Source organism: Prionailurus viverrinus, chromosome E1 (genome assembly GCF_022837055.1).
Source record: "Prionailurus viverrinus isolate Anna chromosome E1, UM_Priviv_1.0, whole genome shotgun sequence".
NCBI classification, from domain to species: domain Eukaryota; kingdom Metazoa; phylum Chordata; class Mammalia; order Carnivora; family Felidae; genus Prionailurus; species Prionailurus viverrinus.
This window is the reverse complement of record NC_062574.1, coordinates 9,602,729-9,630,497: the sequence shown is the minus strand read 5'-3', so window position 1 is coordinate 9,630,497 and position 27,769 is coordinate 9,602,729. Positions and strand designations below refer to the sequence as shown.

The window sequence follows — 27,769 nt, the reverse complement described above, 5'->3', positions numbered from 1 at the left end:
AAGAAAGAGGCTGGACCCCTGTCATAGACCACCTACAAAAATCAACTCAAAACAGATTACAGATTTAAAAGATAAGACCTAAAACTCTAAAACTCCTAGGAAAAAATCCCGATGTTGGATTTTGCAATGAATTCTTGGATATCACACCAAAAGCCCAGGCAACAAAAGAAAGAAGAAAAAAAAAAAAAACCTGGTAAACTAGGCTTCATCAAAACTATCAAGAGACTAAAAATAAAACCCACAGAATGGGAGAAATTACCTGCAAACCATGTATTTGATAAGCTTTTAATATCCAGAATATTAATGGCCTTCCCACAACTGAACAATAAAAAGAGAACTTGAAGAAGAAGAAGAAGAAGAAGAAGAAGAAGAAGAGAAGAAAGAAAGAAAGAAAGAAAGAAAGAAAGAAAGAAAGAAAGAAAAGAAGAGGCAAATGATGTGAGCAGACATTTCTCCAAAGACATATAAATGACCAACACACACATGAAAAGATGCTCAACATCATTCGTTATTATGGGAACACAAATCAAAACCAAACTGAGGTACTGTTTGGCTAGATTTGTTTGGAAAAAAAAGGAAAAAAAGGAACAAGTGTTTACAAAGATGCAGAAAAATTAGAACCTTGCACACTACTGCGTGGGAATGTAAAACTGTACAGCCACTGTGGGAAACTTTTGCAGTTCTTCGAAAAGCTAAATATAGACATATGACATATGACACAGCAATTCCACCTAGGTATATAAGGTATATATCCCAAAGTACTGAAAACAGGGACTCGGATACCAAGGTATTGAAAACGGACTCAAAAAGATACTTGTACACCAACGTTCAAGCGGCATTACTCACAACTGTCAAAAAGTGGAAACAACCCATGTCCATTGACAGATAAACGGATGAACAAAATGTGGTATCTACATCCACATTTATATATGGCGCTGTATAGTGGTAATACAGTCCACTATGTGGACTATTATTCTGCCACAAAAAGGAATAAAGTTCTGACACATACACTACAATATGGATAAACCTTAAAACATTACACTAAGTGAAATAAGCCAGATACAAAAGGACAATTACTGTGTGGCTCCATTTACATGAAGTAATTCAAACAGGCAAATGCAGAGAGAAAGAAGGTACATTAGAGGTTCCCGGGGACTGGGGGAAGAGGAGGAAGGGGGATTATTGCCTAATGGGAACAGAGTTTCTCTTTGGGGCAATGAAAACGTTCTGGAAATAGTGGTGATGGTTACAAAAGCCTGTTGTGCACTTAATGCCACTAAACTGGAACATTTACAAATGGTTAAAATGGTAAATCTGTGTTACATACATTTTACCACAGTAAAAAAGGTCACATGCAAGTTAACTCTTGGAATCATTATTAATAAAGACTAGCCTAGGAAATTCTAGCCTATAATTTTATTTTTGAAGCTTAGAACCACTTGAGAGGGTGACCTTTGCTCTTTTTCAACAGTTCACTCTTTTCCCATTCACTCAACTCACTGGACTCGGACTTAACTGCCCCATCGTTTCATTTTATTACAAGTACTCGCCACGCACTGAAGTCAGCAATGACCTCCTAATACTGAAAGCAAAAGAGTATTTTTAGACATACGCTGACCTATCTGCCACATTTTATACTTTACTTACTCCTTCCTTCCTGAAACTCTTCTACCTCTTGGTTTCCAGGACATGATCGGCCCTGGTTGTCAGAGTCTGTTTTCCACAGGGGATCCAAGCACAGATCGGTTTAAAATAGTCCACCTCCGACGATGCTGCGCTTCCTCACACAGTCTTTACTTAAACCGACCTGCTGGAAAACAAACTGTAGTTCTCCCTTCTCTGCTTGTCTCTCACAATTGCCATTTTCAACACACAAAAAGCTTAAGGCTCACCCTTCCTGGACCTTATACCGGAGCACTGTCCCCCAAAGTATAAATGCCTCCAGAGCTCCTTTGACAAGCTAACAGTTCCCAAATTTCTGCCTTCAACAAAATTGAAGACCTTAAGGCATTAACTAACATTTTCATCTTAGATAAAGAAGTGATTTAGGGCATATACCTCATAACAAACTACTTTTATGAATAAGGTTTCTTGGCACCTTCATCAGAATAAAAAATAAGAATAGAGTACATGGCTGCCTTCATTCTATCAATAAGTGATAGTTTGAGAACAGCCATCATCTATCTCATTAATGCATGGATGCATTTCCATGAAATTTTACTTATATTTGATCAATTTGTTTCTCGTTTTCGTAAATGACTGCTGTTTTGATCAGTCTTATAATATTTCCATCCAGAAGTTTTTTTAAAACAGACGTTGGCAAGGATACGGAGAAAGAGGAACCCTCTTGCACTGCTGGTGGAAATGCAAACTGGTGCAGCCACTCTGGAAAACAGTGTGGAGGTTCCTCAAAAAGTTAAAAATAGAACTACCCTAAGACCCAGCAATTACACTACAAGGTATTTATCCAAAGGGTATAAAAATGCTGATTCAAAGGGGCGCATGCACCCCAATGTTTCTAGCAGCACTCTCAACAATAGCAAATTATGGAAAAAAACCCAGTGCCCATCAACTGATGAATGGATGAAGAAGATGTGGTTTATGTACACAATGGAATATTACTTGGTGATAAAAACAAAACAAAACAAAACAAAACAATGAAATCTTGCTATCTGCAACAATGTGGATGGAACTGGAGGGTATTATTCTAAACAAAATAAGTCAGAGAAAGACAGATATCACATGATTTCACTCATATGTGGAATTTGAGAAACTTATCAGATGAACATAGGGGAAGGGAAGCAAAAATAAGATAAAAACACAGAGGGAAGCAAACCATAAGAGACCCTTAAATACAGAGAATGAGGGAGGTGGGTGGGGGGGATGGGTTAGATGGATGGTGGGCATTAAGGAGGGCACTTTTCAGGATGAGCACTGGGCATCTTATGTAAGAGATGAATCACTGGGTTCTACTCCTGAAGCCAAGACTACACTGTATGTTAACGAACTTGAGAATAAAAGAAGAAAAAAAAGAAGTTTCTTAAAATAGAGCATCTTTCAGAAACAGATGCTTTCCCATATTTTTGTTGTTAAATAGAAGTAAGATAGGTTGATCGATAAAGGACTCGGAATAATCAAAGCGACTCACGTGAGGATAAATTTTGTGAAAAAAAGAAGAACGAACACATGAGCTCCGAGAAAATAAGGAACAGAAAGAGAAGTTTTGTTAAAGACAAGTTTGTTCATACATAGTGTCATTTTAAGTGGATGATGGTACCAAATCACTATGGTATTTAGATTCCGTCAGATAATTTTAAAACTGTATTGCAGCAGTTTTGCCTTAAAATGTCAATACTTTCAATATGGCAAATTATATCCATCTTTTAAAACTTAGGAAACTTCTAAATGTCAACTTAAAAATGTACAACATAGCTTTTCAAAGTTCTTTTAAGAAATATGCAAGCAACAGGTTTGAAGACCACTGTTTCAGTCCTCTTCCTTCCTCTCTCTCCTTCAGAGGCTTCCGCCTCATAGTATCTTTACCTGTTGGGGACTCTCTGGGTTCACCTCTGAACAGCTGCCCTCTCATTTTCCACGCTCCCTGGGATCACAAGCACCGATCTGGACCTTTAAACCCAGATCGGCCCCCGCGCATGCAAGATACATCTCCAGCTGGATGTGTCACAGGTACCTCAAGCTTAATTTGCACCAAACTCGAGTTGCCTCACCTTCGTTGCTCTTTCCTTAATCTCTATCACACTGTCACAGCCACGGAACCAACAGCCATCCAACAAGCTGGAAGGCCAGGATTCATCCAGGTCTCCTCCCTCATCTTTGCCAATTGCGAGGACTTGGCAGCCTTCCCTCCTAACTTACTCCAGCCTGTCTTGCCTCTGTTTCACTGTCCTATCTCAGGCTCACACTCTCCATGTTCTCTCTGCCTCTAGTCTATCCACCTCAAATCCACCCTCCACAGAGCAGCCAGAGGTAATCTGTCAGACACAAGCATCCAGCGCCAGTTAAAGGCCACGCCCCTCAACACAGCACTTAGAATGAGGGCCGCTGCCGGTCTGCAAGAAAACTGTGTGTGCAACCTGCATAAGCAAAGGCAACCCTCAGGTACACAGGACCTGGCAGACTGCCCGAGCTGGATTTCGGTCCTCGGTTGTCCCCTCGACCTACAGAAGTTAACTTCCAAGTATTACATGTTACCTCTAGTGAATCTGCCTGTGACATTTCCCAAAGCCAGAAGGTACAGTGCACCTAGCACTGGAGGAGAGCATACGGCCACCGGTACACAGGACAATTAGGACAGACATCGAGTATACACAGCTCTCTTGCCATCAAGACATCAGGCGATTTCCCATTTCAGTTTGCCCATCCTTTTTACAAGAGCAAAACTATTCATGGATAAACAGGTAAATATCTAATTTCACATTTAAAACTTCAAAAAATTTTAAGTGAACCGTATGAAAATCTTTGTGAAAACAAATACAGTTTTATATTGGAGTCCTGGTGGAGTTAAGCATGAAATCTCCATCTCAAGTGAACGTATTTGCCTTTTTTTTTTTTTTAATTTTTTTTTTCAACGTTTATTTATTTTTGGGACAGAGAGAGACAGAGCATGAACGGGCGAGGGGCAGAGAGAGAGGGAGACACAGAACCGGAAACAGGCTCCAGGCTCTGAGCCATCAGCCCAGAGCCCGACGCGGGGCTCGAACTCACAGACCGCGAGATCGTGACCTGGCTGAAGTCGGACGCTTAACCGACTGCGCCACCCAGGCACCCCCGTATTTGCCTTTTAAAAACTAACACCCGTGGAAAGGTATAGCCACTCTGGAAACAGTCTAGTAATTTCTCAAACGGCAAACAAACAGAGAACTACCATATGATACAGCAATTCTACTCCTGGGCATATTCCCAAGAGAAAGGAAAATTCACGGTCACATAAAAACTTGTGCATGAGTGCTCCTAGCAGCATTACTCATAACAATCAAAAAGTGAAAACTCAAATATTTATCAATTGATGACTGGACAAATGAGGCATATAAAGAAAAAACAAACATCAGATTTTCATACTAAAAATCTCTGTACACTCTTAAACTTAAAAGTTCTTACATCTCACGGACTTCCTTGACCTCTTAGTACCATTTTTAAATACCTTTAAAACAAATTAAAGTTTTTAAATGGGCTTTTTACTGTAATATACCTATACCTTATCATTTTAATTTTAAGGAAAAGATAACTCTCTTCAGAGGGAACATGTCATAAAGTTCATAGCTATTCAAAACACATCTAGGATTACATCAGTAGATTTTATTTTTTCCTAGCTATGGAAATTTAGTTCACCGGCTTCTTCTTTTTTTGCTCAAGGGAAAACCAATGATCTGAATTTTGGTGAATCTTTTATAATATCTGAAACTACCTTACGCTGTTCTGCAATTTTTTTATCTAAAAATCTAAATACTCTAATTATGTGGACTAATTTTTCCAACGAAATCTAGAAAATATGACTGATGACATTTCACCCAGAAATGACTCATATTTTAAGAGTATGGTTTATAAAATGATAGACATTCACTAACCAAAAAAATTCCAGGAACACATAATAAAACTAAGCAGCAAATTGCCCCAAATCCCACCACATGGAAACAATGCTAAAATTGGGTGAATCCTGTACCCAGACATCACTTTATTTTTACATATGGGTAAATGGATACACAGGCAAAAATAAAAGAATATTTGGTTTGTTTTTATACAGGTATTAGGAGAAAAAAATAAAATGAAATAAAGCTTAAATTGGAAGGAATTGCTCCTTTACCACAAGAAATTCATTCCTAAAAGATTACTGCTAAAGGATAAGGGGAAAACTATGAAAAGCATTAAGATGGGATTTTTTTTTTTTATAAGCCTAGCATTTCCATTTTAGAAGTATCAGATTACTCCAGACACAATCTTCAAGTGCGTACCTTTAAACGTCTCCCAATACCTACAACACCTCTAGATCCTGTAGTTACATTACTATTACTTTGTCAGGATTTGCTATTGACGTTCAGTTATGGAACCATAATTCGTCCAGATGTCTCACATGGACTTTTTACTTACAACGGTGTGTGGCTTACTACAGTCCTTTTACCATGGCTTCCATTCTTTGGCTGGATTCTATCACCTACAATTCTTCCAAGAAGTTTAAGTTTTCAGTCTAAGACTGTCCGCCTGTCGCTTTTATTCTTAAACTTGAGTGGTACGTAATATTCTTGGATCCCATTTCTTTTCCCCCGAACTTTGTGGCTACTGCTCCCCTATCTTCTATCCTGTAGTTGCTTGAAGCCAGACTTGTTCTTCCCTGTCAAGGATTTCTTTTGCTTCCTGAATTCCTGATTCTTTTACTTACCCTTGAACTGTGACAAATGAGCCAAGTTCTGTCCTGATACTGATCATTCTGTGTAATTATCCTTGGAGCAAAATATGCCCTATCCATCTACAGAGTTCTTCCTTCACTTTAAAATTATCAATTATTACTTCCTTTCCTTGACAGGTTTTCCACCTCAGAAACACACATTCTCATGAAATTTTGGATGGTTTTAATTTATCAACCGCTTTATAATTGGTTTAATTTTATTCTTTTCTTCTGCATCCACTCTGATTGTCTCTGGACTTTCTCACATGACAAAGGTCTAACTTTTAGCCACAGCTGTTGTATTCCTTGCTTTTTTATATTTTATATACTGAATTTATAATGGTGGGCCTGGGGGAACTGGAATGTCCAATCTTTCATTTTATCTAATTGGGTTGTCTTGTACTGTTGTCAAATATCTTCTCTTTAAAAGGTTTTAAGTTCGCCTACAGTGTATAGCGCTTAGGGGGCAATTTCTTCGTTGTTTTGTCTTCTTACACACCGGGCGCTTTGTTTTTGACACTCTGTATTGCCTTCTTTAATTTTCTCTTCTAGGAATACCTTTGCCCTGTCCATGGCTTCATTACCCTCCTGCTCAGGGATGTCACATGCAGCCCTACCCAGACTTTGTCTTCGCTATAAAATGGTATGCGTGCCTTTTCCTTGCTCATCCACTTTGCTTGGCATTTGTCTGCAGACAGAGGACTCGCATCGGCTTTCTACAAGCTTTTCTATAGCTGAGGGAATAGGGAAATGGGGCAAAGGACAAGAAAACTTGGTTGGGGCTATGTTGCCTTTCTCGAGGATCCTGGCCCGCCCTACAAGCCAGACGCGTAAACCAGTCCTGAGGGCTTCAGCTCATCACTTTGAAAAACGGCACACCGTGCCCGCCCCTCCTGCGAGATGGCGCAAGAGGGGTTCCCAAGCAAACAGTTCACTACCACTACACCCTAACTATTCACATTTTCTCAAATTAGGGAGTATTTCCGAGAAATCTTAGGATTTTATGGACCCTCCTTCTTTCTTCAACACTGCTTCTTTGAGAGTAGAAGTAGGAACTAGGTGCAAGATTCTTCTAATTCCTTCCTTAAATGCCATTTTCCCAAGTTTATGGCAGTGGCTGTATGCCTTTCCTGCTTTATACAGGGTGGGTTTTAGCCACTTTTCGAAAAGCTATTTTTATGTATTTGCTAGATATGACGGAGGAGAGTGATCTGAATTCCCTCCACAACCTTCACCAAGGAATGTATTTTATAATAATTTTAAACACAGCCAAATAATTTCAATCCTTTTATCATCTTAAAACCTAAACAGTAAACATATCTTTATAATAGGAAATCAGGTTCTTTACAAAATTGCTAAAACAAGAAAGGCAGAAAGGCAATTTAATAAAAAGTAGTTATTATACTTTAGATAAAGAGTGAAAATGGCGCAAGAAAGCAGAGATAGTAAGGACACTGCGGAAGTGAGAGCCTTCCGTGAACAGGCCAACATCACCTGATCACAGACTATCCTTTGAGGACAATCTCATTACTATTCTCATTATTACAGGTGAGAAAACTAAGCCTTAAAGAATCTAAATCAGGAATTTGCAACCCTCGTTGCAAATGAGAATGACCTGGGAAACTCTAGACCCACACGAACGCCTGGGCCCAATCCCAGGAACGGATTTAATAATTCTGAGATGGGGCGTGGGCATCAAGCTTAAAAACCAAGGTGCTTCTAAAATGCCGCCGAAACCGAAAATACCAGTTTACACATACGACCAAGGCCATAAGCTGACCAGAATGCAAACCTAGTCCACCAGACTTCCCACTACACAGCACCAACTGTGAACTCTGGAAACAAGTTTGAGGAGTTCTTTTTAACTATTATGATAACTACTCCAAAAGATCATCAGATATAAAAGAGCCCAATATATAAATAAGTGACCACTCGCAGCTTGGTTAATAAAATTATCAAGGAAAAGTAACGTTAAATTTAATGGCACACTTATGAAGTGAGTATACACACACCACAGAGGTGCATCCTAGATGGAAACACAAAAGAACCCCATTACCTGTCAGAACCTGGGTGAAATTCTGAGAGCAAGGAAGGTCGTCTGCGAAGCTGCTGTTGCTGCTGCTGCTGCAAGAGCTGTGACGCCTGGCTGACTTCAAGATGAGAAGAACGATAATCAGGGACTGCAAATTCCTAATAGGGAAATAATCATAAATTAATTATTAGCCAAAAATTGAAAAGCATCGTGAAATTAAACTAAGTATCAATGCACAGAGGCAGTGACGGGCTGCTAAGTGTGGAAAGAAGCAGCAATGATGATTTCAGTCCCTCACTGATCTGATTTTTCCTCTTAAACCTAACCATCAACATTTTAACCGAGTATCGTTCAGAAGAATTCAAAACGAAATTTTGTGTTCGGTCTACATTTCCCTCATTCTACTGTAACATGCATTATAAGTAACTCCCACTCCATGTTACTCAAATGGTAAGATCTCAAACTCATGTGTTCAATATGAAATCTTAAAAATCATTCCAAATTAAATCCAAAATCAGTAGGCTAGCAGGGCCACAAAAGCCATTCGGTTAAATCCATGAAAATTTACAAACGAAGAGACGTAAGTCCAGAGATTCAATCTGCTAGGTAAGAGTAACACTCTCCATCATTCTAGGTGGGTGCTTTTATGTTTATTTTCCTACTTTTGACTCTTCGTTGAAAAAACAAAACCTTCTTTTCAAAAGCAGTCCATTAATGCTAACAATCATAAACAGGTATTTATACCCAGAAATGCCGAATAACCCAGGAATTCCACTCCTAGGTATATACACAAGGTATATGTCCATACACAAAACTTTGTACACAAATTTTCAAAGTAGTGTTATTCACAATAGCCAAAAACCAGAAGGAATCCAAATGCCCAGTGACTCATGAATGGATCAACAAAATGTGGTGTATCTATACTGTGGGATATTATTCAATCATAAAAAAGACTGAAGTACTAACGATATATGCCACAACCTAGATGAACCTAGAAAACATAATACTATGTTAAATACAAACAGACATAAAAGGGCACATATTTTGTGATTCTGTTTATATAAAATGTCTGTAAGAAACAAATCAATAGAGACAGAAAGTAGATTAGTGGTTGCCAGGGGATGGAGGGAAGGGGCGAATTGGGATTAACTACTATGAGGTATAGGTTTCATTTCATTCCAAGTTCTGGAATTAGGTAACAGTAATGGATGCCCAACATTTGTGAATATACTAAAAGATATTATATACTTTAAAATGGTTTTATGTTATATGAATTGTATGTCAACAAAATTTTTTAATCATAAACATAAAATTGAGCTGCCCAGACTGAAACATGGAATAAATAAGAGGCCTAGAGCCCTTTGCTATAAACAGATAATAGTAAAACATAATTCATACACAGTCAAAGAAAAAATATCGGATACAAAGTTGAAAACATAACCAAGAAACACTATAAACACTGAAAAAAAGTCAAAGCCACTTAAAAAAAAAAAAAGCACCAGGGCATCTGGGTGGCTTGGTCAGTTAAGCACTTGACTTCGGCTCAGGTCATGATCTCATGGTTCATGGGTTCGAGCCCTGAACTATGCTGTCAGCAAAGACCTGCTTCAGATCCTCTGTCCCTCTCTCTCTCTCTCTCTCTGCCCCTCTCCCACTTAATACCAGCGCAATCTCTCTCAAAAATAAACATTTAGGGGCGCCTGGGTGGCGCAGTCGGTTAAGCGTCCGACTTCGGCCAGGTCACAATCTCACGGTCCGTGAGTTCGAGCCCCACGTCAGGCTCTGGGCTGATGGCTCAGAGCCTGGAGCCTGTTTCCGATTCTGTGTCTCCCTCTCTCTCTGCCCCTCCCCCGTTCATGCTCTGTCTCTCTCTGTCCCAAAAATAAATAAACGTTGAAAAAAAAATTTTTTAAATAAATAAATAAATAAATAAATAAACATTTAAAAAATAAAAAATTTAAAAAGAACCAAAACTCACTCAGAAAAGAATTTACAAAGAAATAGATAAAAGACTGAGTAAAAGTACAAAACACACAAAAGTATAAATGGTATCCTCAAATAGCAATCAAAGAAATTAAAAAGTTGATCAGTAAAATTAATAGAACAGGTGAAGAGCAAATTAAAGTGAAGACAGAACAGAGAAATTCTCTCAGACAACAGTGAAGCACATATAGATATAGCATATAAAGATACAGAAATTAGAGAAGTTAAAAATGGCAGCTAGAGTAAAAAGCTCAACATTCAGTATCTACTGGTGAGAGGCAATATTCTAGGAAATAATAGGACAGCATTTCTCAGAAGTTAAAAAGACAAATCCTTCAGATTAAAAAGGGTTTAAGAGGGGCGCCTGGGTGGCACAGTCGGTTGGGCGTCCGACTTCAGCCAGGTCACGATCTCGCGGTCCGTGAGTTCGAGCCCCGCGTCGGGCTCTGGGCTGATGGCTCAGAGCCTGGAGCCTGTTTCCGATTCTGTGTCTCCCTCTCTCTCTGCCCCTCCCCCGTTCATGCTCTGTCTCTCTCTGTCCCGAAAATAAATAAACATTGAAAAAAAAAATTTTTTTTTAATAAAAAATAAAAAATAAAAAGGGTTTAAGAGAAAAGCTGGACATATTCTAAAAATTAATCCATCACACTGGATGGGCACATCAAAAATTCCAGAAAAGTGAGAATAAAGAGAAAATTTTACTAGATATCATAAGGTCCTTAAAAAAAGGTTTCCTACAAAGTAACAAGGATCATAATAAAAACAGGTTTCTCATCAGCAACACTGTATAGAAGGAAACAAACAACATATTCCAAGTTCAAAGGAAAATAACTTAGAACCTACAAATTCAATAACCACACCCTCTCAAATTTTAGGACTACAAACTTTTCAGAATTCAAGAACTCGGAAAATTTACCAACCACAGCCTCTCTCTGAAAGAATTTCTAAAGGATGTATCCAGCAGGACAAATTAAGAGTAAGGAGTAAACTAAAACGAACAGTGCACTTGGATTCCAGCTATGAGCAGGTTACTGTCCAGAATTACATTCCCATAGTAAACAGCCAAAAAAGGGGGCAAAATATAGTGACTATTCTCAGACGTCAGAAAACAGACTGCACAGGACTCAATCTCTGAGAAAAACCACACAAATGAGGTAAGTCCTACAGTACTCCAGACTTTTCTGCCTAAAGGCAATTTCCAAATTGTGTCCCTGGGAAGGGAACCCAAACAGTGTTCTGTAATCTTGTTCACTGAAGGAGCAACCACACTAGTTTGGTAAAGCCATGTGGACAGGATTTCTGGAGACTTTCTATGAGAAGAGAGTTAAACAGAGAAAGACTTCCTGAAATGTGAATTTGGGTTCTCCTAAGTCTTTGGCTGAATTCCAATCTGTAAAGCCACAGGGGAGAACATAGACCAGTCTCAAACAACTCTGGTTGTTCTTAGAATAAACAGGAGAAACTATAAAACACACACTTCTCAGAGCACACATGGGGCCAGAACTCATTCGAGTTTCCTCCAGCCAAAGGGAAGAAACTTCAATGAATACATGAAATAATCACTAGATATCCCAGGACAAATAAGACCTAGAATAAAGACTACTCTCGACTTGCCCTTAAAGAGTTTAAAAATAAACTTCAAAAAGTAATTTAACTGGCCACCAGAAGGCATTCAACTTTCTTTAAAGGAATACAACAAAAGCCACTAATAAAGTGTATACAATTCACAATGTTCATATTCCATTCAAAAATGAAAAATCCAATGTCTGTAATGAAAATCTCACTGGATAAAATTAACACTTAGCTGGAACCCCAGAAGAAGAAGAAGAAAAAAAACCCACTGAACATGAAGTCATCATAAAACTAAGCAAACTGATAAAAAAAAAAAAAAAACAGAAAAAATAAAATGAATAGAGGTCCAGTGACCCGTAGGATAATACAAAACACAAGTCATTTATGTTTCAGAATAAAACTAGGGGAAAAGTACACAAAAAAAAATGTATCTGAAGAAATAATGGCTGAAAACTGCCAAATTTTATGAAAATTATAAATCCACAGAAGCATGAAGTTCAGTGAATGTCAATACTTATATATAAAGATAAGAATGACCAAAGGTCAGAAAACCACATAAGCCAGAACACAATAAATGGCATCTATTAAAGTGCTAAAAGAAAATAACGGTCAGGGTGCCTGGCTCAGTCGGTTAAGCATCTGACTTCAGCTCAGGCCATGATCTCACAACTCATGAGTTGGAGCCCCGCATGGGGCTCTCTGCTCTCAGCGCGGAGCCCGCCCTGGATCCTCTGTCTCCCTCTCTCTCTGTCCTTCCCTCACTGGCACTCTGTCTCTCTCAAAAATAAATAAACATTAAGAAAAAGAAAAGAGGGGCACCTGGGTGGCTCAGTTGGTTAAACGTCCAACTTTGGCTCAGGTCATGATCTCACAGTTTGTGAGTTCAAGCCCCACGTTGCACTCTATGCTGATAGCTCAGAGCCTGGAGCCTGCTTCAGATTCTGCGTCTCCCTCTCTCTCTGCCCCTCCCCTGCTCACATTCTGTCTCTCCCTCTCAAAAATAAATATTAAAAAAAAATTTTTTTAACAAAAAAAAAGAAAAAGAAAAGAACAGAACTGTCAACTTAGAATTCTGTATCCAGTAAAAATATTCTTTGAAAATAAAGCTGAGGGGGGGGCGCCTGGGTGGCGCAGTCGGTTAAGCGTCCGACTTCAGCCAGGTCACGATCTCGCGGTCCGGGAGTTCGAGCCCCGCGTCGGGCTCTGGGCTGATGGCTCGGAGCCTGGAGCCTGTTTCCGATTCTGTGTCTCCCTCTCTCTCTACCCCTCCCCCGTTCATGCTCTGTCTCTCTCTGTCCCAAAAATAAATAAACGTTGAAAAAAAAAAAAATTTTAAAGAAAATAAAGCTGAGGGACACCTGGATGGCTCAGTCAGTTGAGGTTCAGACTCTACTCCTGATTTCCACTGAGGTCATGATCACAGGGTCATGGGATCAAGCCCTGTGGCAGACTCCGTACTGAGCATGAAGACTGTTTAATATTTTATTTCTCTCCCCCTGCTCCCCTCCCCCATTCACACATGCTCACGCTCTCTAAAAAAATTAAAATAAAATAAATAAAACTGAAATAAACTTTTTCAAATAAATAAAAGTTGAGAGTTCACTGCCAAAAGACACGCACTAAGAGAAATGACGTTCGTCAGACAAAAAGAAAATAGCATCAAAAGGAAACTGAATATATACAAAGAAGTGAAAGATGCCAGAAATGTTATATATATGGGCAGTTAGAGAAGGAACAAAATAATGAGGAGAAATCAAGAAAATAGAAAAAAAAAACAGTAAAAATGGATGAAACCAAAGTTAGTTATTCTCAGAAAAGAATCGATTAATTTGAGAAACCTCAAGGCCAGACTAATAAAGAAAAAAAAGAAGGGAAAAATACTTATCAACATGAGGAATGACATCACAACAGATCTCAAAGACACTGAAAAGATAACAGGAATATTATGACATCTTAATATAACTGAATATACTGAACAAAACTTATCCAAACTGACTCAACAAAAAATAAAGAATGTGAATTATAACTATTAAAGAAATTGAATGCATAATTTCAATTCTCCCCACAAAGAAAATTCTAGTCCCTGATGACTTCGCTGATAAATTCTATCAAATTTCTTAGGAAGAAAAAATACTAATCCTAAGAAAATACAGAAAGAGGGAACACTTCCCAAGCTTTTCATTGAAGTATAATCAGCATATAATGTTATGTTAGTTTCAGGTGTACACATATTGATTTGACAATTCTAGACATTACCCAATCAATGCTCCCCAAGGTAAGTGTAGCCACCAGCTGCTAACAACATCCCTAATGGTGAAACACTGAGTGCCTTCCTCTTAAGATCAGAAATAAGTCAAGGGTATTTACTCTCACCTCTTCTATTCAACACTGTACTAGCAATTAAAGCCAGTTTAATAAGAAAGAAAGAGAACAAAGGTACAAGCAAAACTGTCTACTCTCAGATTGCAGGATCACCTACATAGTAAATCTTATGAAATCTATTAAAAAGCAGTGAGAAGTAACAAGTAAGGTTGTAGGATACAGGATCAAATATACATGGGAGCAATGAACTGAAAACTAAATTCAAAAAAGCAATATATTTACAAATGCATCAAAAGTATGAAATATTTAGGAACAAATGTGACGGAAGATGTACATGACCTATGCACTGAAAACTACAAAACATTACCGAGAAAAATTAGTGAAGACCTAAATAGATGGAGAATTATATCATGTTCATGGACCAGAAAAATCAAAGTGGTTAAGATGTCAGTGTTCTCCCAAATTTATCTCTAGACTCAATACAAATCTAATCAAAACCCTAGAGGGGTGCCTGGGTGGCTCATTCGGTAAAACATTCGACTCTTGGTTTCAGCTCAGGTCATGATCTCCCGGCTCGTGAGTTTGATCCCTGCAGTGGGCTCTGGAGCTGACAGCAAGGAGCCTGCATGGGATTCTCTATCTCCCTCTTTCTCTGCCTCTCCCCTACTCGCTCTCCCTCTCTCAAAATAAATAAATAAACTAAAAAAAAAAAATTTAAAAACAGAAAACCCAGCAAGCGTTTCTGTAGAAACTCGCAAGGTGCTTCGAAAATGTACGCTCTCAAAATAAATAAACTTAAAAAAAAAAAATCCACTAAAATGAATACAGAGGGGCACCAGGGTGGCTCCATCGGTTAAGCCTCCAACTCTTGATCTCAGCTTAGGTCATGATGTCCTGGTTTGTGAGTCTGAGCCCTGAGTCAGGCTCTGCGCTAACAGCACGGAGCCTGCTTGGGATTTTCTCTCCCTCTCTGCCCCTCCCCCAATTATGTGCACGCACGCACGTGTGCGCTCGCTCTCTCTCTCTCTCTCTCTCTCTCTCTCTCTCAAAATAAATAAACATTTCAAAAATAAAAAATAAAAATTAATAAAATGTATATAGAAATGGCAAGAATTAAAATATTCAGAACAGTAATTCAGAAAAGAATCACTATTCAATTTCAATTTTACTATAAAGTTATAATATTCAAGACGGTGTGAAGAGCTTTATTAAAAGACGACATTTTGGGGGCACTTGGGTGGCTCAACTGGTTAAGCCTCCAACTCTTGATCTCAGGTCAGGTCATGACTTCATGGTTCAAAAGTTCAAGCCCCACATTGGGCTCTGTGCTGACAATACAGAGCCTGCTGAAGATTCTCTCTCTCCCTCTCTCTGTCTCTCCCCTGCTCTTTCTCTCTCAAAAAATAATAAACATTAAGGAAAAAAAAAAAGACATGTTTGTTTACACAGAAAATCACATAGGTGTGAGGTAAAGATACACAAAATACATCAATAGAACAGTACAGAGAGACCAGAAATACACTTGCACATATATGATCAACTGATTTTCAATGAAAGTGCCAAAACCATTCAGAGGAGTAAGAAGAAACTTTTTTTTTTTTAAAGTTTATTTATTTATTTTGAGAGACAGACAGAGAGTACATGCAAATAGGGGAGGGACAGAGAGAGAGAGAGAGAATCTCAGGCAGGCAGGCTCTGCCTGTCAGCTCAGAGCCAACTCCAGGCTCCATCTCAGGAATGGTGAGATCGTGACCTGAGCCAAAATCAAGAGTTGGACCGAATGAGCCACCCAGGCGCCCCAAGAAAAATCTTTTCAACAAATGGTTTCTAGAACAAGCGAATATCTATATGCAAAACAAGAACCTCAACCATAACCTCACACCATAAACAAAATTTAATTCAAAATAGGTGACAGACTATGTAAAACACGATTATAAAAACTCAAGAGGAGAAAACCTCAGTGATCTGGAGTTTGGCAAAATTCTTAAATATAACACTTAAAAAGCAAGAAATATTAAAGACAAAAGTTAATAAATTGGACTTGATACAAATTATAAAGATAAGCTGTCCAACAATACTGTTACGAAAATAAGGCAATACTTTATATCATCTAGATAAAACACAAAGATACATGTTTTCTAAATAATTTTATTTGTAATAGCCAAAACTGGAATAGGTAACTAGATAAACAAATTGTGATATATCCAGAGGCAGCAATAAACAGAAATTAACTACTCAGATGCACCAGAACTTGGAAGAAATCTCAAAAACATTATGGGAAGCAAAAGAAGCCACAGATAAGAGTTCATGTAAAATTCAAAACAAATATAATCTGTTATGACAAAAAGCAGAACAGTGGTTTCCTAGGAGCTGAGTTTGTGGAAAGTACGGGAGAAGGACTAATCTGGATGGGGCACAAGGGAAACTTTATGGGGTGACAGAAATACATCTTCACTTTAGTGGTGGTTTTATGGGTGTATGAATCTGTCAAAATGTATACATATAAGAAAATTGTATTATGTATCAATTAAACCTTAAAGTTGATTTAAAAAAATAAAAACAGGGGAGCCTGGGTGGCTCAGTCGGTTAAGCGTCCGACTTCGGCTCAGGTCATGATCTCACAGATCATGAGTTCGAGCCCCACGTCAGGCTCTGTGCTGACAGCCTGGAGCCTGGAGCCTGCTTCAGATTCTGTGTCTCCCTCACTCTCTGCCCCTCCCCCGCTCATACTCTGTCTTTCTCTGTCTCAAAAAATAAGCATTAAAAAAAAAATTTTTTTTTTTTTTAATAAAAACAAAGAAGAAGCAAACTAGGAAATCAGTATTCAGACAAAGACTATGGGTTGAGGGAAAACAATGCAACCAAAATTCAATACCCAATGAGGATTAAAACTCTCAATCTAGCAATAGAAAGCAACTTCTTTAACTGAAAATGGACATCTACAGGGGCGCCTGCATGGTTCAGTCAGTTGAGTGTCCAACTCTTGATTTCAGCTCAAGTCATAATCTCACAGTTTGTGGAACAGAGCCTCATATTGGGTTCTGAGCTGACAGTGTGGAGTCTGCTTGGGATTCTCTCTCCCCCTCTCTCTGCCCTTACCCCGCTCATGCGGAAGCTCTCCCTCTCTCTCAAAATGAATACATTAAAAAAAAAAAAAAAGTTTTAAGGGCATCTACAAAAATATGCAACTAACATACTTAATATTTAAAAACTGAGAGACACCTGGGCGGCTCAGTTGGTTAAGCGGCCGACTTCAGCTCACATCATGATCTCACAGCTCTTGAGTTTGAGTCCCACATCGGGCTGTATGCTGACAGCTTGGAACCTAGAGCCTACTTAGGATTCGGTGTCTCCCTCTCTCTGCCCCTCCCCCGCTTGTGTGCTCACGCTGTCTCTCTTAAAATAAGTAAACTTTAAAAAAAAGACTGTTTTAAAATATATATATATTTATCAAATTAAATATGTTTATAAATAAATATATTGATTGATTTGAAGGAGAGAGCTAATCCCAAGCTGGCTCCGTGCTAACAGTGAGATCGTGACCTGAGCCGAAATCAAGAGTTGGATGCTTAACCAACTGAGCCACACCCAGGCACCCCAAATTTGCTTTTCCTCTGAGATGACCATTTCACCCCTTCCCTTCCTCTTTTTCTTCAACCCTTACATTCCTGTCCCAGTCTGCTCTGAGCTAATAATTTCTTCTCATATTTTATTTTTCACAAGTTAATCAGCATACAAACTCTTTCATCTTCCTACCGTCAGCCTCTCAAGAAGGTACAGGCCCTATCCTGGCCATCACTCAAGAGATGCCAAGTTATCTGGCCAGCTTAATACTAAACCAGAACTTGGAGCAATAAAATAGGGTTTCTTAACCTGGAAACCCTTAACAACTGCTATTTTTCTAACAACAACTCCTACAAACGAAAACAAAGACATGGGCGGGGCAGGGGGGGGGGGGCTGGGCCTGGGTGGCTCACTCAGGTAAGCATCTGACTCCAGCTCAGGTCACCATCTCTCAGTTCGTGAGTTTGAGCCCTGCATCCAGCTCTGTGCTGACAGCTCAGAGCCTGGAGCCTGCTTCCGATTCTGTCTCCCTCTCTCTTTGCCCCTCCCCCATTCACATTCTGTGTGTGTCTCTCTCTCTCTCTCTCAAAAACTAAATAAACATTAAAAAAATTTTTTTTTAAAGAAAGAAAAAAGAAAACAAAAGACATGGTCACTAGCTGCAATCTGGCATAAAGCCAGACTAAGACAAAGATAATTAATCCCCAACCTTGGGTTCCTCATCTTTGAGAACGGTTCTCGCCATTTAAAATATACAGTTGTAACAATCGCATTTGGTTTCTGACCAACAAATGCATTAAACAGGAAAAGGAAAGAAAGCGCCAGCAGGCACGCGCGCGCGCGCGCACACACACACACACACACACCCACCCACCCACCCGCGCGGCCCGCGCTACTTAGGCAAGTACATAGTAGTTGATCCTTACCTGCTGGTGACGCGTGCTGGGAAACGTGTACTGAACAGAGTGAGAAGGATAACGACTTTGTTCTGTGCTGAATGCTCCTTGGTTGGGAGGATAACCTGAACTTGACATTATCAGTAAAGAAGTCCTCACCAGGCTGTGAGATCAAGTCCAACAAACAATCATGTTTCTAGGAAACCACCTAAACAGGATGGGAAAAAATAGAATTGATAAGAACTAAAGCACCAGGTGTACTTCTAATAAATTATAACTATAGCTATATAAATAAAACCACAATTACCAGTAAAAGCTTTCTCTCTTGTATTTACTTAATATAATAGAAATTATTGAGGTTTGAAAAACATTAGTGGGTCTTTTCCTGTACACTTAAAAAAGCATTAATATATCACAAATAATAATATCAGTGGCTATATAAAGTAATACGATGTATATAAAATCTCAGCATGGAACTTGGCACATTGCAAATGCTCATTACATGTCCTTTTTTTTTTTTTTTTTGATAAATGAGAATCAAATGTTATATATTACAGAAACAAAAACCTATGGTTGTAAATGTTGGAGTTGTGAAAAGTCAATTGTTAAAAAGATTCAAGACTATTTCCAAGGTAAGCATTGGTGCAGAGGAAATATTGTCTTTATTAAATAATTCCGCCCGCAAAACAGCCTAAGACAACAGTGAGGATGAGAAAGTATTCAAGGAGAACACAGTGAACTTATCACTTCCAGGAAAACAACTGCCAGCATTTACGAAAATTGGGATTTTGGAAAAACTTGTACTTGCTTCCGCGAGCTTGACGGCTTCCCCACATTTAAAGACTTTTCTGGCAAGACTGGTGGTGATACTAACAAGTGTGAGCTTTTGAGATATTACATAATAAAATAGGTCAACATTTGAAATGTCTATATAACTCAACGAATCAATATTTTCCAAATGACCAATATAGAATGTGACTAAATTATTCATGAGTGCAATATTTATTTAAAGTGCAAGACATTTTACTACAAATAAAGTACAAGACAACCCAATAAATGTTTAACGTGATAGAATATGAAAAGTTCATTGATGTGGCTTCAGATTCTACACAGCAATGAACCTTTAAAAAAAACTGTCACTTATCTGGTTTGGGTATGGTATCAAAGAATATCTACAATTATCTAAAAAGGCTATTAAGGGGTGCCTGGGTGGCTCAGTTGGTTAAGAGTCTGACTCTTGATTTCTCAGGTCATGGTCTCACAGATCTTGAGTTTGAACCCCACATCGAGCATGCTGCTATCAGCGTGGGCTTGCTTGGATCCTCTGTCCCCCTCTCTCTGCCTCTCCCCTGCTTATGCACTTGTGCACTCTCTTGCTCTCTCTCTCTCTCTCTCTCTCTCTCTCTCTCCTCTCTCAAAACTCAGCATTAAAAAAAATAAAATAAAAAGGCTATTAAAATCCCCTCTCTTCCCAAATACTGCATGAGATTAGCTTTTCTTTATAAACTTCAATCAAAACAATATTGCAAGACTTAATGCAGAAAGCAGATATGAGAATAAAACTATCTTTTTAAGCCAGATATCAGAGGTTTGCAAAAATGTAAAACAATGCCACTCTTCTTATAAAATTTTGTTTTTATTCCAGAAAACAGTTACTTATCATAAAAATGTTATTTATCTAGGGGCGCCTGGGTGGCTCAGTTGGTTAAGCCTCCGACTTCAGCTCAGGTCATGATCTCACGGTTCATGGGTTCAAGCCCCACATGGGCTCTGTGCTGACAGCTCAGAGCCTGGAACCTGCTTCAGATTCTGTGTCTCCCTCTCTCTCTGCCCCTCCCTGTTCACGCTCTGTCTGTCTCTCAAAAATAAATAAATGTAAAAAAAAAAAAAAATTCAATGTTATTTATCTTAGCATATGGTGAGTTTATAGTATTTTTACATGAACTAGTAGTATCTTTAAAATGGCCATTTTAATATCTAATATGGTAAATATCAACATATATAACCCACAGAAGCAAAAGCTATTTGGAGTCCTAAGTTAACTTTAAGAGTATAAAGGAGTCTTGAGATCAAAAAGTTTGACGACCACTCACCTAGAGAATTAAATCATCTTTAGATTGACTAGCATTAGTGACGTGAAGTGGCCAGCCAGATCCATGCATACATTGGTTCTAGAGACTCTGAACCTGGTTAATGTGAGATTTTGACACTATGTTTATATCAAGTGAACTCCTCTATTGGACAAGGGATGTACCAATTAGATCCCTCTCCAAGAATGTGGAATTGAGAATGTCAGCTGCAGGGAACTGAGTTGCAAAGTGGCCAGAGTAGGAGTCAAGGTGAGCCAAAGCATGTGCCAGAGAAGTTAGGGAGGGAGCAGAGAAGGCCAGTCTCGACAAAGACTAGAGTAGATTTGCAGAGACAAGAGAGCCAAGAGACCTTGCAGGCCCTGGAGACACAGGAGCCTTGGCTCCTGACTCTTTCTTTGCTCCAGGGTCAGTCCCCATAAGAAAGTATTGTACATCTTTCCTTTGCCCTTAAACTACCTACATGGTCTTACATAAGGCCTCCTTTACTTAATATAGATGGGAGTAGGTTTTTATTGCTTAGAATTGCCAGAGCTCAAGTTAAGTCCCAAAATAACTATACAAACTTTGGAAAAAACCCAAATGTCATGTCCATCCATCAAATGATGAATGGACGAATAAAATCAGGTATATCCATACCAGGGAACATTAATCCACCAAGAAAAGAATCAATTACTGTTCCACACTCTAATTTGGACCAACCCTGAAAACATCGTGCTAAGTAAAAGAAGCCAATCATAAAAGTCCACACTTTGTGTGATTCCTTTCAGACTGGAGTCCAGAACAGGCAAATCTATATGACAGAAGGTAGATTAATGGCTGCTTAGGGATGGTAGGATGGGGACAGAGGGATAGCAAGTGATGGGCAAAGTGCATGGGATTTCTTTTGTTTTTACTGCAGGAGAATATACATAAAATGTACCATTTTAGCCATTTTTAAGTGTATGATTGCATAGCATCATGTACATCCACACTGTTGTACAACTCTCACCGCCACCCGTCTCCAGAACTGTTTCATCTTCCCCAACTGAAACTCTACATCCGTTAAACACCAACTCCCCGTTTCTCCTCCCCTCAGTCCCTGGCAACCACACTTCTAGTTTCTGTCTCCAGGACTTCCACTACTCTAGGAACCTCATGTCAGTGGAATCAAACAGCATCTGTCCTTCCATGACTGGACAATTTCACTTAGCACAATGTCTCCAAGGTTTATCCATGTGGTAGCATGTATCAAAATTAACTACATTTTTAAGGCTGAATAATATACAACCGTATTGGGAGTTTCTTTTTGAGGTGATAAAAATGTCCTAAAATTGACTGTATCATATCTCTCAATACACCAAAAACCACTGAATCATATACTTTAAATGGATGAATTGCACGGTACACAAGTTTTTATCTTAACAAAGTTGTTTTGAAAAAATTACCAAGCCAAAAACAAAACTACACAAAGCAACCACGAAATTTAAAAATGATTGTGCGGGGGGGGGGGGGGGGGGGGGGGGGGGGGGCACGTGGGCGGCTCAGTCGGTTAAACATCTGACTCCTGATTTTGGCTGAGGTCATGACCTCATGGTTCATGGGATCGAGCCCCGCATCAGGCTCTGCGCTGGCAGTGCAGGGCCTGCTTGGGATTCTCTCTCTCCCTCTCTCTCTCTGCCCCTCCCCTGTTCACTTGCTCTCTCAAAATAAATAAATAATTTTTTTAAAAAATGATTGTGCAGGGGCGCCTGGCTGGCTCAGTCAGAAGAGTATGCAACTCTTGATCTCCAGGTCACGAGTTCGAGCCCCACATTGGGTAGAGAGATTTAAAAAAAAAAAAAACTTTTAAAAATGTTTTTTTAATAAAAGAAAAATGATACTATAGCAGTCCAAATTAACATGCCACATTTCACAGATTCTAATTACCACATGTGTCCACATCTTAAGAACTCTAAAGTCAGGGCACCTGTGTGGCTCAGTCAATTAAGCATCTAACTCTTGATTTCAGCTCAAGTCATGATCTTACAGTTTGTGAATTCAAGACCCACTTTCAGGGCAGAGCCTGCTTGGGATTCTCTGTCTCCCTCTCTCTTTGCCCCTCCCCTGTTTGTACTCTCTCTCAAAAATAAACATAAAAAAAAAAAAACAACAACTTTAAACTCAATATGCATCCTACAATCAATGGCATTATATGATCTAATTAGCAGCACTTTTTCTTTAATCTTCGAGGTAAATAACATACACAAAGACATCTTTTTAATGAGATACAGTATTAGAGAGTTACTGCAGCCAGTAAGTCTTCAGTTTCTGCCTAAATTTTCCCCTGGAGACTTCACATCACAGAAATTACTATTTGCTTATTTTCATTTTAATTTGTTCATCAACTCTTAGGATAAAGAAAAAAAGTTAAGGACACTAATATTATAGTGATCTACAATCTAAGGCCCTTTAAAAATCAGGTAACATTTACAGTACTTTCAAAAAGCCTGAAAGAAATACATATATAAAGGCAGAGAAGGACATCCTTAGCACAACCCCAAAAGCACAAACAAGAAGATGGGTATCTTGGCCTTATAAAATATATTTTTTTTATTTTTCTGTACAGTAAAGACACCTTAAAACAAACTACAAACTAGAAACAATAAAACAGCAAAATTTTGATATAACAAATATATATATTTCTTACAAATCAATAAGAAAAAAATGATCACAATGGAAATGTAAGACATGACAGAGATATGGGATTAACGAAGGAAAAAATTAATGAAGTCAACTTCATCCATAATCACAAAAATAAAATCATTCTTTCCAAAGAAATTGGCAAAATATTACAAATAACACCTCCTATTGGTACAAGTTTGAAGAAGAAGAAAGCACTCTTTTAGACACTACTGGTGTGTTATGTAAAATGGGTACAAATTGCTCTCTAAAGAAGAAAGAAGGAAATATACATGATAAGCCTTGAAAACACACATATCCTCAGGGCACCTGAGTGGCTCAGTCAGTTCAGTGTCTGGCTCTTGACTTTGGTTCAGGTCATGATTTCACAGTTCAGGAGCTGAAGCCCTGCATCAGGCTGGGCATCTCTCTCTCCCCGCCCCCCGCTCTTCCCCACTTGCTTGTATGAGTTATTATTTATTATTTAATAAATAAACCTAAAAAAAAGAAAATACATATATCTTCTACCACAGCAATTCCACTTCTAGGAATCCATTTGATTATTCAGTACAGAGATACCCAAAGATGAATGCCTGAGAATGCTTCTAATATCCAATACGTTAGCTTGGAAAATATTCTTTAAAAAATTTAGTTAATAGCAATTTTTATTTAGAGTATGCCACAAGAAGACCACATATGAGAACATTCTGTTTCATAAAAGTATGATTTGTGTATAACACTTGTATCCAGTTTTTCAAGTGTGCCTGTCATATCTTCGTAAGATTTTAAGACCAAAAGCAGGAATGTCACATGTTCAACAAATATCTATTGAGCAATACACTATGTACCAACACAGCTCTGAACACTGGCATAGAATGGTGACCAAGATATGCCATCTTATTGTGAAGTGATACAGAAATAGACAAATAATCAAAAGATAATATGATAAAGTGCTATTAATAAAACAGGATGAGAGAAGGGTGCTTGGGTGGCTCAGGCAGTTAAGTTTGAGCCATGAGTTTGATGCCCCACGTTGGGCTCCATGCTGAGCATAGAGCTTGGCTGAGATTCACCCTCTCCTCTCTCTGCCCCTCCCCTGCTCCTGCGCACTCTCACACACACACGAAACAAACTTTAAAACAAAAACAAAACAACAAACAAAAAAAACAGGATGGGAGAGAAGGGATAAGGGAGACATTTCTGGCATTTCTGATGGGGTGATCACAGAAAGCCAATCTCAGTAAGATGACCCTATGCCCTGATTTCCTGAAACAGACCCAATTTACAGCTATTGTCCTAGTGCAGTTATTAATTATGCTCCATTTCCTTCTCAAAACTGTCCCAGTTTGGGTAACAAATTATATTCTAAGACGACTTTTGAGCCAAAGCTTGAAAGATGAGAAGAAAGAGCTAGCTAGCCTTGAAGGGACAAGAGCAGCCCTTGGAGAGGAACCACACAAGTCTTAAGGCAAAGCAAGGAGGCCCAAGGAGAATAAGAGAGAATGGCAGGGGTAGAGGCCGGAGAAGGGGCAGGGGGAAACGGAGATACCTCCCTCTGTATTCTGAATATTAATCCTTTTTCTACCTTTATGTGACAAATGTTTTCTTCCAGAATTCATAACTTGTTTCATATTTCTGAAGGCCTTCTCTATCCCAAATTAAAAAAAATATTCTGTACATTCGCCTCTTATACCCAAGGTTTTATAGATATATATAAATACATATATATATGCGTGTGTATATATATATATATACACACACACACACACACACACACACACATATTTAGCTCCTTAATCATCTAAATTTTTTTTCTAAAAAATGCTAAGGTAGGAATCTAGCTATATTTTCTTTACCAATTGATAGTTAATCATCCCAACAAAAACCTTTCTTTTTTTTTTTTATTTTTTTAATGTTTATTTATTTTTGGGAGAGAGACAGACAGATAGAGCGTGAGCAGGGGAGGGGCAAAGAGAGAGAAACACATAGAATCAGAAGCAGGCTCCAGGCTGTCAGCACAGAGCCCAACACGGTACTCGAACTCACAAACTGTGAGATCATGACCTGAGCCAAAGTTGAACACCCAACCAACTGAGCCACCCAGGCGCCCCACCACAAAAACCTTTGTGAACATGTCTGTCCTTCCACACTGATCTGAAATGCCATCCTTATTACAACCCAGCAATTTCAGCACATACTCTAAAGAAACTCACATATTGTACTTACATACAAAAAGATGTTTACTGCAGCAATGCAATCGGCCGCATATTAAAACCACCTGGTCACAATCAACAAAGCTAAAAGTCAACCAATGGAATGGGAGAAGATATTTGTAAATGACATATCAAAGGTTAGTATACAAAATCTATAAAGAACTTACCAAACTCAACACCCAAAAAAGAAATAATCCAGTGAAGAAATGGGCAGAAGACATGAATAGACACTTTTCCAAAGAAGACATCCAGATGGCTAATAGACACGTGAAAAGATGCTCAAGATGTTCATCATCAGGGAAATACAAATCAAAACCACACTGAGATACCACCTCACATGGATCAGAGTGGCTAAAATTAACACCTCAGAAAACAACAGATTTTGGTGAGGATGTGGAGAAACGGGAACCCTCTTGCACTGCTGGTGGCAATGCAAACTGGTGCAGCCACTCTGGAAAACACCTAGCAATAGCACAACTAGGAATTTATCCAAAGGATACAGGAGTGCTGATTCTTAGGGGCACATGTACCCCAATGTTTATAGCAGCGCTATCAACAAAAGCCAAAGTATGGAAAGTGCCCAAATGTCCACCAACTGATGAATGGTAAAAAACAAATAAATAATAATACATATACATACGTGTATATACGTTATATATATACAATGGAATACTACTCAGCAATAAAAAAAATGAAATCTTGCCATTTGCAACAACGTGGATGGAACTGGAGGGTATTATGCTAAGTGACAAGTCAGAGAAAGACATATCATATGTTCTCACTCATATGTGGAATTTGAGAAACTTAACAGAAGACCACGGGGGAAGGAAAGGGAAAAAAAAAATAGTTACAAACTGAGAGGGAATGAAACCATAATAGAGTCTTAAATATAGAGAACAAACTGAGGGTCGGTGGGGGAGTGGGGGCGGGGGGGGAGAGGAAAATGGGTGACAAGCATTGAGGAGGGTACTTATTGGGAATATCACTGGGTGTTTTATGTAAGTGACGAATCATGGGAATCTACTCCAGAAGCCAAGAGCACACTATATACTCTGTGTATTAGCTAACTTGACAGTAAAACTATATTTAAAAAAAAAACAACAAAAAACCACTTGGTCAACATTCCCCTCCTATACACCTGCACAGTGTTCCAGGTGAAGGGGAAAAACCAACACAGGAGGTTCCTGGTGGTGGTGGTATTTGTTTTATTTTGTTTTTCAAAATAGGTGTTGTATGTATGATTTCAGACCTTTTAAAAGTACCACAGAATACAGGAGCGCCTGGGTGGCTCAGTCGGTTACGTGTCCGACTTCGGCTCAGGTCATGATCTTGCGGTCCGTGGGTTCGAGCCCCGTGTCGGGCTCTGTGCTGACAGCTCAGAGCCTGGAGCCTGTTTCAGATTCTGTGTCTCCCTCTTTCTCTGACCCTCCCCTGTTCATGCTCTCTGTCTCAAAAATAAATAAATGTTAAAAGAAAAACTTTAAAAAAAAAAAAAAAAGTACCACAGAATACAAAGAGAAAAATCTCCTCACCCTGGTCCCCCAATTCCTACCCAGCTGTCCTTCCAGAAGGCAACCAAAGTTACTAGGTTCTGAAGTATCCTTTAGAAATATTCTACATACACAGAGGTGCCTGGCTGGCTCAGTTGGTAGTGTGCGCAACTCTTGATCTCAGTGCGTTCAAGCCCCATGTCGGGCACGGAGCCTACTTAGAAATAAAAGAAATATCCTACACACACACACACACACACAATTCCCCCCATACATAAATGGTAGCACAGTAGATACATACTGTTCTATATGTTGCTTTTATTAATACATCTTCCTCAATATATCATTCTCATGAGTCCATAAAGAGCTTCTTCATTCTTCCTATTGCTGTGGACTATTCCACGATATGAGCATTCACAAATATTTTATAGATGTTCTCCAGGTAATTCTCATCTGCGCCCCTAAGAAATGCTTACATGATCGGTTTCTGAGCTCTCCTCCCAACTCAGACATTTTAAGCAAATAAAGCCACAAATGGAATGGAGAGGCAAAAGGCAAGATCTTAGCTCA

General features: G+C 38.9%; 1 protein-coding gene across 17 annotated transcripts in view; it reads right to left on the bottom strand.

Annotated features, from left to right (window-relative positions):
- Nucleotides 1-27,769, bottom strand: part of NCOR1 (nuclear receptor corepressor 1) — a 161,482-nt gene that overhangs the window by 119,269 nt on the left and 14,444 nt on the right. For all 17 annotated transcript variants that reach the window (XM_047833002.1, XM_047833003.1, XM_047833001.1 and 14 more), the window contains exons 2-3: nt 18,800-18,977; nt 8,457-8,590 (exon numbers count right to left, since the gene is read on the bottom strand). In XM_047833002.1, the coding sequence (XP_047688958.1) occupies nt 8,457-8,590; nt 18,800-18,907 (242 nt within the window). In that variant the 5' untranslated portion in view covers nt 18,908-18,977. The remainder of the gene's footprint in view (nt 1-8,456; nt 8,591-18,799; nt 18,978-27,769) is intronic.